General features: G+C 40.5%; 1 protein-coding gene across 1 annotated transcript in view; it reads right to left on the bottom strand.

The window, feature by feature from the left end:
• Positions 1-8749: 8749 nt before the first annotated feature.
• The window catches only part of LOC111960381 (uncharacterized), a 42092-nt gene continuing 39372 nt past the window's right edge, over positions 8750-11469 (bottom strand). Inside the window, exon 10 of the mRNA XM_070442772.1 lies at positions 8750-10721. Within this exon, the coding sequence (XP_070298873.1) occupies positions 10672-10721 (50 nt within the window). The 3' untranslated portion in view covers positions 8750-10671. The remainder of the gene's footprint in view (positions 10722-11469) is intronic.

Below are 11469 nucleotides of genomic sequence, written 5' to 3' on the forward strand. Positions count from 1 at the left end.
TAGGAGCTGTAGTTGTTATAGTAGGAGCTGTAGTTGTTGTAGTGGGAGCTGTAGTTGTTTTAGTAGGAGCTGTAGTTGTTTTAGTAGGAGCTGTAGTTGTTTTAGTAGGAGCAGTAGTTGTTGTTGTAGTAGGAGCAGTAGTTGTTGTAGTAGGAGCTGTAGTTGTTGTTGTAGTAGGAGCTGTGGTTGTTGTAGTAGGAGCTGTAGTAGGAGCTGTAGTTGTTGTAGTAGGAGCTGTAGTTTGTCACGTTCCTGACCTGTTTTCTCTTATTTTTGTGTGTGTTTAGTTGGTCAGGGCGTGAGTTGGGGTGTGCATTCTATGTTACGTGTTTCTATGTTTAGGTTCATTGTTTGTTAGCCTTATATGGTTCTCAATCAGGGACAGGTGTTATTCATTTCCTCTGATTGAGAATCATATATAGGTAGGCTGTTTCACTCTGTTTGTTTGTGGGTGGTTGTCTTCCGTGTCTGTATGTTTACCACACGGGACTGTTTCGTTTGTCGTTCGTGTATGTAGTCTGTTCCTGTTCCTGTTCGTGCGTTCTTCGTTTATTTGTAAGTTCTCAAGTCCAGGTCTGTCTACATCGTTTATTTGTTTTGTAGTTTGTTAAAGTGTTTTCGTGTTACGTCTTTACTTTAATAAATATCGTTATGTTAACATTTCACGCTGCGCTTTGGTCCAATCCCTACTCCTCCTCTTCAGATGAAGAGGAGGAGAACGACCGTTACATAGTTGTTGTAGTAGGAGCTGTAGTTGTTGTAGTAGGAGCTGTGGTTGTTATAGCAGGAGCAGTAGTTGTTGTAGTAGGAGCTGTAGTTGTTATAGTAGGAGTAAGAGTATACATTTCTTAACTTTTCTGGCTCTAAAGGCTCTTCCATATCAAATATTTGAAATACTTGTTCCTTCAGTATCAGATACATAACATCTGTAAAACGTCCTAATAACTCATCTTTATCAGGACACAAAAACATTCATTTACATTAGCATTGATAAGAATATAAAGGAATTGGGTTGGTATATTTGAATAGTTTTACACTGTATGCTATGTCCATTTCAACAAATATAAAATAAATGAAACAAATAATCACTAAACAAAACATAATTGACAGGAGAAAAGATACAAACATTTGCATAAATATACCCGACTACAGTATATAACAAAATACTGTGTTATTGAACAAAAATGGCCAAATCAATAAAATGTTGAAGTTGTCTGTAAAGTCCTCCTTTGGTAGCTCAGCAGGTTTAAGGCAGAAGGTTGAACAGGTTCCAACAGACCAACGTCATCAACAGGCCTGGAAAAACAAACAAATAAAAAAAAAACTGGTTACTTTCAACAGGACTTTTCAACACTGACACCTACTGGTTGAGTCAAGTAGTCATCAACAGGCTCAACAGCATTTGATCCTACAGACTACAGTGCAATGACCGCAGTCCACAAAGACCACAGTCCACAAAGACCACAGTCCACAAAGACCGCAGTCCACAATGACCACAGTCCACAATGACCACAGTCCACAATGACCAAAGGCCACAATGACCACAGTGTACAATGACCACAGTCCACAATGACCACAGTGTACAATGACCACAGTCCACAATGACCACAGTCCACAATGACAAGTCAAATGACCACACAATGACCCACAGTGTACAATGGACACAGTCCACAATGACCATATTTCATGGATAAATGATCAAATGTTGATTCACTCACCGTGAAAAAAGGGGTTTCCTGCAGCTTGAGGAACCTGACTGGAAGAGGCCTGTCAAAGTGTGATGGAGGGAGAGCCAAGATCACCTGCAGGAGAAGAACAACACATTTTGGAAATGTCCACAATCTTTCAAAGTCACCAGAACACTTCCTCTTTCTTAGGTGTCTGTGTGTGTGTGTGGCTTGTGTATGTCTTGTGTGTGTGTGTGTGCGTGTGTGTGTGCGTGTGTGTTATGTGTGTGAGTGTGTGTGCCTGCAGGTGTGCATTCATGTTTTCCTACCTTGCCAAGACTACAATGTAAGGACTTCAATGTCCTGACAATTCACACGAGTGTGATGTGTGTGTGTGTTGTGTGGTTGTGTTGTGTGTGTGTGTGTGTGTGTGTGGTGTGTGTGTGTGTGTGGTGGTGTGTGTGTGTGTGTGTGTGTGTGTGTGTGAGCACTCTTTGCATTATGCAAAAACAGTTATTCATTAGTCAGCAAATGTACATTTTAAATAGCATTTTATGGTAGACATGAAAGCATTTATTTAAGAAGATGCACTCCTGAATCTTACCATGATCCCCAACAGATCCCCGGACAAAGAACACTTTTTGAAGACCAGTATCTATTACACGTCTGGGCGTTAGGGTCAAGGTTTTGACAAAAGTGGAGCCAAATTATCAGGGATGTGAAACTAAATTGGATTATTTTTATATTAGGATCATAAGCAAGTTCTTTGTCCGTCACTTCCACCTGAAAGAAAAGTATGAAATAATCAAACTATTATATAATGTAAGTTCAAACAGGACTGTCTGTTGCAACCCAGGAGAATGAATCCATCTGTATCGGTAATTGGTAATATCACTAGAGACTTAAACTTACTTGTGTTTTGTTGATAAATGTGGCTCCATTGTACAAGGCCTTTTGAACTGTAAATGTTCCATTTTCATACACACAACATCATTGACTCATTGGACTGAAAAAAGATCAACAATATTTAACATCAGCAAGTTCATCAGATTTTGTTGTTGTAATTAATGAAGTATGTTTTGGTGATGAATGAAGAGTTCCTGTAATGTCTAAGTATCTGATTTTTAAAATGGCTGCTGTATGGGTGGTTGTTGAGCACATATCAAGGTCCACTGGTTGTTGATTTAATCTTCTTCCCCTAACTCCTAGACGAGAATTAGAAAGGATGACTTGCCTTAATTTAACGGATCCGCTAATAAACATAACTCTGCTTTTGACTTCTTAATCTATTAGGGGGCGGTCGCTGTTCCGCATTAGGCATATTTGTGTCTCAAAGATTAAACTGCCTCGCTGCTAAGATTACGCTTGTCATCGTTATCAAATATGAATCTCTCTCGCTTCTTATTGGATAGAAAACACCTTCTAGATCCTACTAATGAAGCTTGGAATTCTTGTCTCTGAGTGAAGTACAGACACCATATCTAATACAGCACTTCTCTCAATGACAGGGTTCAGATTTCAGAAATTTTTACCTTGATCTGGGTCTGTATATAAGGCCCACGTCAAGCTGCCATATCTGTACTAGACCTTAAACCGAATACGACACTGCCTAGTCTTCCTCTGAATACAAACACTATCGTCTACTGATTGCATACCGTCATTCGCTTCCGCATTCGCGCGTTCATCGATGCATCTCGTCTCTACGGTCGTCGACTGATTCTCTATCAGAGACCTACCGCACTCCACCTACCTATTCGCTCGCTGTCTCCCGTGTTAGGGCCTTTATGCACTATCATCCCAGCTTTCATAGCATTCATCAGACACTCATATGCCTTCCTCACTTATCATCAAGATACCGAATACCACTAGCACCGACAATCTCAGTCACTCACATGCCATTGTCATGCGCTCTCCTCCTCCTCTCGTGCCAATCTCCTCTATATACCCTCTCATCAACTCAGCACATGCAGTTGCGCCGTTGTCGACTGTCTCCACATCGCGTTAGCCTGTTCAATCTCCAGTATTACAGTGAACTGCTGGCTCCTCGCAGATACTTCCGCGATCTCATCATCCGAGCATATCTCGAACGACTCGCTCACATGCGATACTCGCCTCTCCAATGATCCACTTCCATGTCTCAATCCACTCAGATGGTCACTCTACCGAAGACGTCGCGCCCGAACATACTACTTAATACTCTGCCACTCACTCCACATACGATCGAGCCGAAATACATGGACTCTGGCATCCCTACCCCTCGCCGTCACTAGATTCTGTCTCTAACCCTGCATCATATACGATGTTTCAATCACGTCCCTCCATTTCGCGCGTCAAGTTCTATTATGTCTAGTTATCATACATAGCTTATAACCTCATTACGACTCGACGCGAATAGGAGTTCGTGCTATAGCAGTGGCATCCAGACTGCTCAATATCTATTCCTCGAACTGACCTCGATTCATCACACTGTCATATACTCGTAAGGCCGGCCCACATCAGTATGATAGATACATCTACGCTCTGCGGCCTCTAATTCTACAGCTCTCTCCTATCAGTGCATCGACATTCCACTATGCTGAATCGCCACGAGATGACCGCGCGTGATACTATGTCGCGTGCTACGGTGCGTATCCCCTGACACGCTCACTCTGAAAGTTGGACCACTTCCTCTATCTGCAGTCCCGTACCAGTACGATCATGCCGACCATCTATCCTCATCACTGCGCGGAATGGACGCTCCGAACATACTCTCGCAGGCATTACGCACACCATCAGAACCTGTCTCCACATCCGTGCTCCTCATCAGCCGTCCACGCTTTCGCCTCATCCTCCTCAGGTCGTGCGTTGGCCGGCTCGTCTCCATAATACCGACTGACTCGTGGCTCCTAAGCTCTACGCTCGACATCTCCTTTACCTCGCTACAGTCAGCTCTACGCTGCGTTGCGCGATATCGACCCTGACAAGTCTCACATCGGTATACAGCTCTCTATAAGCAACCTGGGTGAAGAGCAGTGCTTCTACGTAAGTACATACTCCTCAGTCACACGATCACTGATAACTATATAGAATCGGACCAGCGCATGACGGCAACGCTATCTGAGTAGCGTGGCAGCGTGCACGAGCATCCGCAGTCACTATACGCGACAGACAGGTAGTATGACCGGATCACAGCTCAAAGTAAGCCAAATATTTAAAATGATAAATTCGCGTTTCTGTCAGAAATATTTTAAACGCATATTTCGCCATTTTGGTTTGGTTAGCTTCACTTGCCAACCCTGTATTGAAAAGTTAAGGATAATTTTAAAAATGTAAATTCAGCGGTTGCATTAAGAACTAATTTGTCGTTCGATTGCTGTCAACCCTGTATTTTTATCAAGTATATTGATTTAGCTTTCAATTAAACTAGATCACTCTGATAGATGACGTCAGACATATTTGAGGGCTTGATTTCCTAGTATTTTTTGTGTAACCACGGTTTTGTATGGCTAATATCACACTTTTCTGAACAAACTTTATATGTATATTGTAAAAAATGATGTTACAGGATTGTCATCGGAAGAATTCTGAGACAGGATTAGATGAAAAAATTAATATATTTGGTGACGGTGATACGTTATAGCGCTCTTTGGCTGGAATCGATGCTCTGGTAACTTTTGCACATTTGGTATGCTAACTTATCGATTTATTTGTGTTTCGCTGAAAAAACGCTTAGAAAATCTGAAATATGGTCTGAAATCACAAGAACTGGGTCTTTCCATTGCTATGCTTTTCTATTTTTATGAAATGTTTTATGATGAGTAAATTTGTCAACACGTTCTCTATCTAGTAATTCTAGTCGATTTGGATGGTGGGTGCAATTGTAAACTGTGATTTCTACCTGAATATGCACTTTTTTCTAACAAAAAACTATCCTATACCATGAATATGTTATCAGACTGTCATCTGAAGAGGTTTTTCTGGTTAGTGGATATCAAATATCTTAGTTGAGGCCGAATTGGTGATAGCACCTGAAGGAGTAAAGAAAACTGATGTGAGTTAGAATAGTGGTGTATTTTGCTAACGTGTTTAGCTATGATTTACATATTTTGTCCTTCCCTGTAACACATTTTAAAATCTGAAATGGTGGCTTTATTCACAAGATCTGTATCTTTCATCTGGTGTCTTGGACTTGTGATTTAATGATATTTAGATGCTACTATCTACTTGTGAAGCTATGCTAGCTATGCTAATTAGTGTGTGGGGGGTGTGGGGGGGCTCCCGGATCCGGGGTAGAGGCTCGTGAAAGGTTAAACTTTGCCACTTCAATGCTGTCGTTCGAATATAAATGAATAAGGAAAACTGGATGTGTTGTGTTACCTTGATTTGATTAGTTAATATTTCACTGATGATCCCCAGGTATCCCTGAAGTGTCTCTGCAGGTGCACTAAATCTCCACTATGTAAGGTGGGCTGGTTGTGACAGAGACGTAAGTGCAGTTCCTGGGGTCATCTGTAGCATCGCAGCCCTTAGGTTCAGAGTAGCGATTTCTTTGTTCTCAACCCTGTGTGGAAAAACAGGCACTTAAACAAATATACAGTTGAAGTCGGAAGATGACATACACCTTAGCCAAATTCATTAAACAGTGTTTTTTACAATTCCTGACATTTAATCCTCGTAAAAATTCCCTGTCTTAGGTCAGTTAGGATTCCCACTTTTTTAAGAATGTGAAATGTCAGAATAATAGAGTGATTTATTTCAGCTTTTATTTCTTTCATCACATTCCCAGTGGGTCAGAAGTTTACATACACTCAATTAGTATTTGGTAGCATTGCCCTTAAAATGTTTAACTTGCGTCAAACGTTTCGGGTAGCCTTCCACAAGCTTCCAATAAGTTGGGTGAATTTTGGCCCATTCCTCCTGACAGAGCTGGTGTAACTGAGTCAGGTTTGTAGGCCTCCTTGCTCGCACACGCTTTTTCAGTTCTGCCCACAAATGTTCTATAGCATTGAGGTCAGGGCTTTGAGATGGCCACTTCAATACCTTGACTTTGTTGTCCTTAAGCCATTGTGCCACAACTTTGGAATATGCTTGGGGTCATTGTTCATTTGGAAGACCCATTTGCGACCAAGCTTTATTTCCTGACTGATGTTTGAGATGTTGCTTCAATATATCAGCATATTTTCCTCTCCTCATGATTCCATCTATTTTGTGAAGTGCACCAGCCCTCCTGCAGCAAAGCACCCCACAACAACACCTGCTTCACGGTTGGGATTGTATTCGGCTGCAAGCCTCCCCCTTTTCCTCCAAACATAACGATGTCATTATGCCAAACAGTTCTATTTTGTTTCATCATACCAGAGGGACATGTCTCCAAAAAGGACAATCTTTGTCCCCATGTGCAGTTGCAAATCGTAGTCTGGCTTTTTTACCGCGGTTTTAGAGCAGTGGCTTCTTCCTTGCTGAGTGGCCTTTCAGGTTATGTTGATGTAGGACTCGATTTACTGTGGATATAGATACTTTTGTACCCGTTTCCTCCAGCATCTTCACAAGGTCCTTTGCTGTTGTTCTGGGATTGATTTGCACTTTTRGCACCAAAGTAGGTTCATCTCTAGGAGACAGAACGCGTCTCCATCCTGAGCGGTATAAAGACTGCGTGGTCCCATGGTGTTTATACTTGGGTACTATTCTTTGTACAGATGAACGTGGTACTTCAGGCATTTGGAAATTGCTCCCAAMGAAGAACCAGACTTGTGGAGGTCTACAATTTATTTTCTGAGGTTGTGGCTGATTTCTTTTGAATTTCCCATGATGTCAAACAAAGAGGCACTGAGTTTGAACGTAGGCCTTGCAATACATCCACAGGTACACCTACAATTTACTCAAATGATGTCAATTAGCCTATCAGAAGCTTCTAAAGAAATGACATCATTTTCTAGAATTTTCCAAGCTGTTTAAAGGCACAGTCAACTTAGTGTATGTTAACTTCTGACCCACTGGAATTGTGATACAGTGAATTATAAGTGAAATAATCTGTCTGTTAACAATTGCTGGAGAAATTACTTGTGTCATGCACAAAGTAGATGTCCTAACCGACTTGCCAAAACTATAGTTTGTTAACAAGAAAGTTGTGTAATGGTTGAAAAATGAGTTATAAAGACTCCAACATAAATGTATGTAAACTTCCGACTTCAACTGTACTACAAAAAAGATAAAGCGCTCACTTTTTTGTTTAAAATGTATATAAATAGCTGAGGTGTACTATACTCACTTTTGAGGACACWAGCTCAATTACATAGTACAAGTAATATGAAAATAATAAATATCATATTCAATKATTTTCCTATTCAACAAAAGTGGGTGAATCGGGCTTGAAATAATGTAAATGTTTTTTAAATATAGTAGCAATCAAATTCTAAAGAACTTACTATTTCATTTCACCTTTCTTATAACTGTCAAATAAAAATTATTACTTAGTGACAGTGCAAGATTGGCACCATTTCATACTACTGATGAAAGAAAATATTCTGTCCTGCGTCCTCTGAGCGACACAGAGTCACGATTCAAATACCTGCCGACTCGTTACAACATTGGCTTTAAGCACAACATTTTAATCCCTGTGTGACAAAGAGAAAGTGGTCTTTTTTAAATTCTACGAAATGAAACTTTTTCATGTTGAGAACTGTAAATCTGAGATCAATATTGCCGTATTCTCTAGACCACCCATTCATATGCCTGATCGCAAGAGGGACTCCGATGCTAATAGCCAGAGGAAATTGATCCCTTGTCTGGATAGGCCAGAAAATGTGACAGTTTGCCTCTTATGCAAATGAGGTATCCGATTGCAAACTCTCCATCTCACCTTCTCGCAGGCAGCAACAACTGAATGGGGAGACTCAGCTGTTTCACTGAGCATAAAGCCGATATCACATGAAGCAATCTGGACTAAATGTATGTTGCTTGCAACAATGTTACATCGGTGTTTCTCTGTGTGTCACGTACCCCCAAAATTGCTTGCAACTTAGTTGCATCGCAAGAGATAGACTCAATCTTATTTAATACAACTTAGCATTTTTTCCCCCTATTTAGGGGACTTGACATCGAAAAGGTTTTAAAGCTATTTAATTTTCAGAAAGGTTGTCTCAATAACTTGTCATGTGACATTAGAGTATTGTGGGTAATTTAACATTGTAGACTTTATGTTACCTTACACAATGTTGTATGCATGTCTGTAGAAAGAGAATTTAATGTCTATATTTGTATTAAGCACTTTGATATACTTGCTTTAATGGATCATGAGGATCAGGTTTAAAAACCGCTGTGAAAATTGACTGTTGAACTACAAGAGACCACACCAGCCAATCTGGAATTAGCACTACACTCAACAATGCCTGCTAAATGAAGTTAAAGTAGTACAAGTATTCTGTATTTATACTTGTGTCTGAGGACGTTACCGTAAGTCTAACAGGAATTGGAGCAGTAGTAGTAGTTTGAGTTGTTGACGTATTAGGAGTCATAGTAGTAGGGCTAGGAGTAGCAGATGTAGCAGTAGGAAGCATAGTTGTGCTGTTCAAAGCTGTTTGGTGAAGGATCACGATTTGATGTTGTAGAGCAGTAGTAGTTGTGGTAGGAGCAGCAGCTGTTATAGTAAGAGCCGTTGTTGTTGTATTCGCAGCAGTAGTTGTTGTAGTATGAGCTGTAGATGTTGTAGTAGGATCTGTAGTTGTTGTATTATGATCTGTAGTTGTTGTAGTAGGAGCAGTAGTTGTTGTAGTAATAGCAGTAGTTGTTGTAGTAGGATCTGTAGTTGTTGTATTAGGAGCTGTAGTTGTTGTAGTAGGAGCAGTAGTTGTTGTATTAGGGTCTGTAGTTGTTGTAGTAGGAGCAGTAGTTGTTGTAGTAATAGCAGTAGTTGTTGTAGTAGGAGCTGGAGTTGTTGTATTAGGATCTGTAGTTGTTGTAGTAGGCGCTGTGGTTGCATTAGCAGGAGCTGTAGTTGTTGTAGTAGGAGCTGTAGTTGTTGTATTAGGAGCTGTAGTTGTTGTAGGAGCAGAAGTTGTATTAGGAGCTGTAGATGTTGTATTAGGAGCTGTAGTTGTTGTATCAGSAACTGTGGTTGTTGTATTCGGATCTGTAGTTGTTGTATTAGACGCTGTAGTTGTTGTATTAGGAGCTATAGTTGTTGTAGTAGGAGCAGTAGTTGTTGTAGTAGGAGCTGTAGTTGTTGTAGTAGGAGCAGTAGTTGTTGTAGTAGTTGTCGTTGAAGGAGCTGTAGTTGTTGTATTAGGAGCTGTGGTTGTTGTACTTGGAGCTGTGGTTGTTGTATTAGGAGCTGTGGTTGTTGTAGTAGGASCTGTGGTTGTTGTATTAGGAGCTGTGGTTGTTATACTAGGAGCTGTGGTTGTTGTAGCAGGAGCAGTAATTGTTGTAGTAGGAGCTGTATTTGTTGTAGTAGGAGCTGTAGTTGTTGTAGTAGGAGCTGTAGTTGTTGTAGTAGGAGCTGTAGTTGTTGTATTGGGAGCAGTAGTTGTTGTAGTAGGAGCTGTAGTTGTTATAGTAGGAGTAGTAGTTGTTATAGTAGGAGTAAGAGTATACATTTCTTAACATTTCTGGCTCTAAAGGCTCTCCCATATCAAATATTTGAAGTTCTTGTTCCTTTCACCCCCTAGTGGAGCAAAAGGCCTTCAGTATCAGATACATAACATCTGTAAAACGTCCTAATAACTTACTTATCTTATCAGGACACAAAAACATTCATTTACATTAGCATTGATAAGAATATAAAGGAATTGGGTTGGTATATTTGAATAGTTGTACACTGTATGCTATGTCCATTTCAACAAATATAAAATAAATGAAACAAATAATCAGTAAACAAAACATAATTGACAGGAGAAAAGATACACACATTTGCATAAATATGCCCGACTACAGTATATAACAAAATACTGTGTTATTGAACAAAAATGGCCAAATCAATAAAATGTTGAACTTGGCTGTAAATTCCTCCTTCGGTAGCTCAGCAGGTTTAAGGCAGAAGGTTGAAGAGGTTCCAACAGACCAACGTCATCAACAGGCCTGGAAAAACAAACAAACAATTTTTTTTACAAAAACAAGAAAACCATGGTTACTTTCAACAGGACTTTTCAACACTGACACCAACTGGTTGAGTCAAGTAGTCATCAACAGGCTCAACAGCATTTAATCTTACAGACCAAAGTGCAATGACCACAGTCCACAATGACCACAGTCCACAATGACCAATGTGCACAATGACCACAGTCCAAAATGACCACAGTGTACAATGACCACAGTCCACAATGACCATAGTGTACATTGATCACAGTGCACAATGACCACAGTGCACAATGACCATAGTGCACAATGACCACAGTCCACAATGACCACAGTCCACAATGACCAAAGTCCACAATGACCACAGTCCACAGTGACCACAGTCCACAGTGACCAAAGTGTACAATGACCACAGTCCACAATGACCAAAGTGTACAATGACCAAAGTGTACAATGACCACTGTAAAACGAGGATGGAGTGTAGTTGTTGTAGTAGGAGAGTAGATGTTGTTGTAGGAGCTGTAGTTGTTGTAGTAGGAGCTGTAGTTGTTGTATAGGAGCTGTAGTTGTGTTGTAGTAGGAGCAGTAGTTTGTTGTAGTTAGTAGGAGCAGTAGTTGTTGTAGTAGGAGCTGTAGTTGTTGTATTAGGACTGTGTTGTTGTAGTAGGAGCTGTAGTTGTTGTAGTATGGAGCTGTAGTTGTTTATTGAGGAGCAGTAGTTGTTGTAGTAGGAGCTGTAGTTGTTGTTGTA

Source organism: Salvelinus sp. IW2-2015, unplaced genomic scaffold (genome assembly GCF_002910315.2).
Source record: "Salvelinus sp. IW2-2015 unplaced genomic scaffold, ASM291031v2 Un_scaffold16612, whole genome shotgun sequence".
NCBI lineage: Eukaryota > Metazoa > Chordata > Actinopteri > Salmoniformes > Salmonidae > Salvelinus > Salvelinus sp. IW2-2015.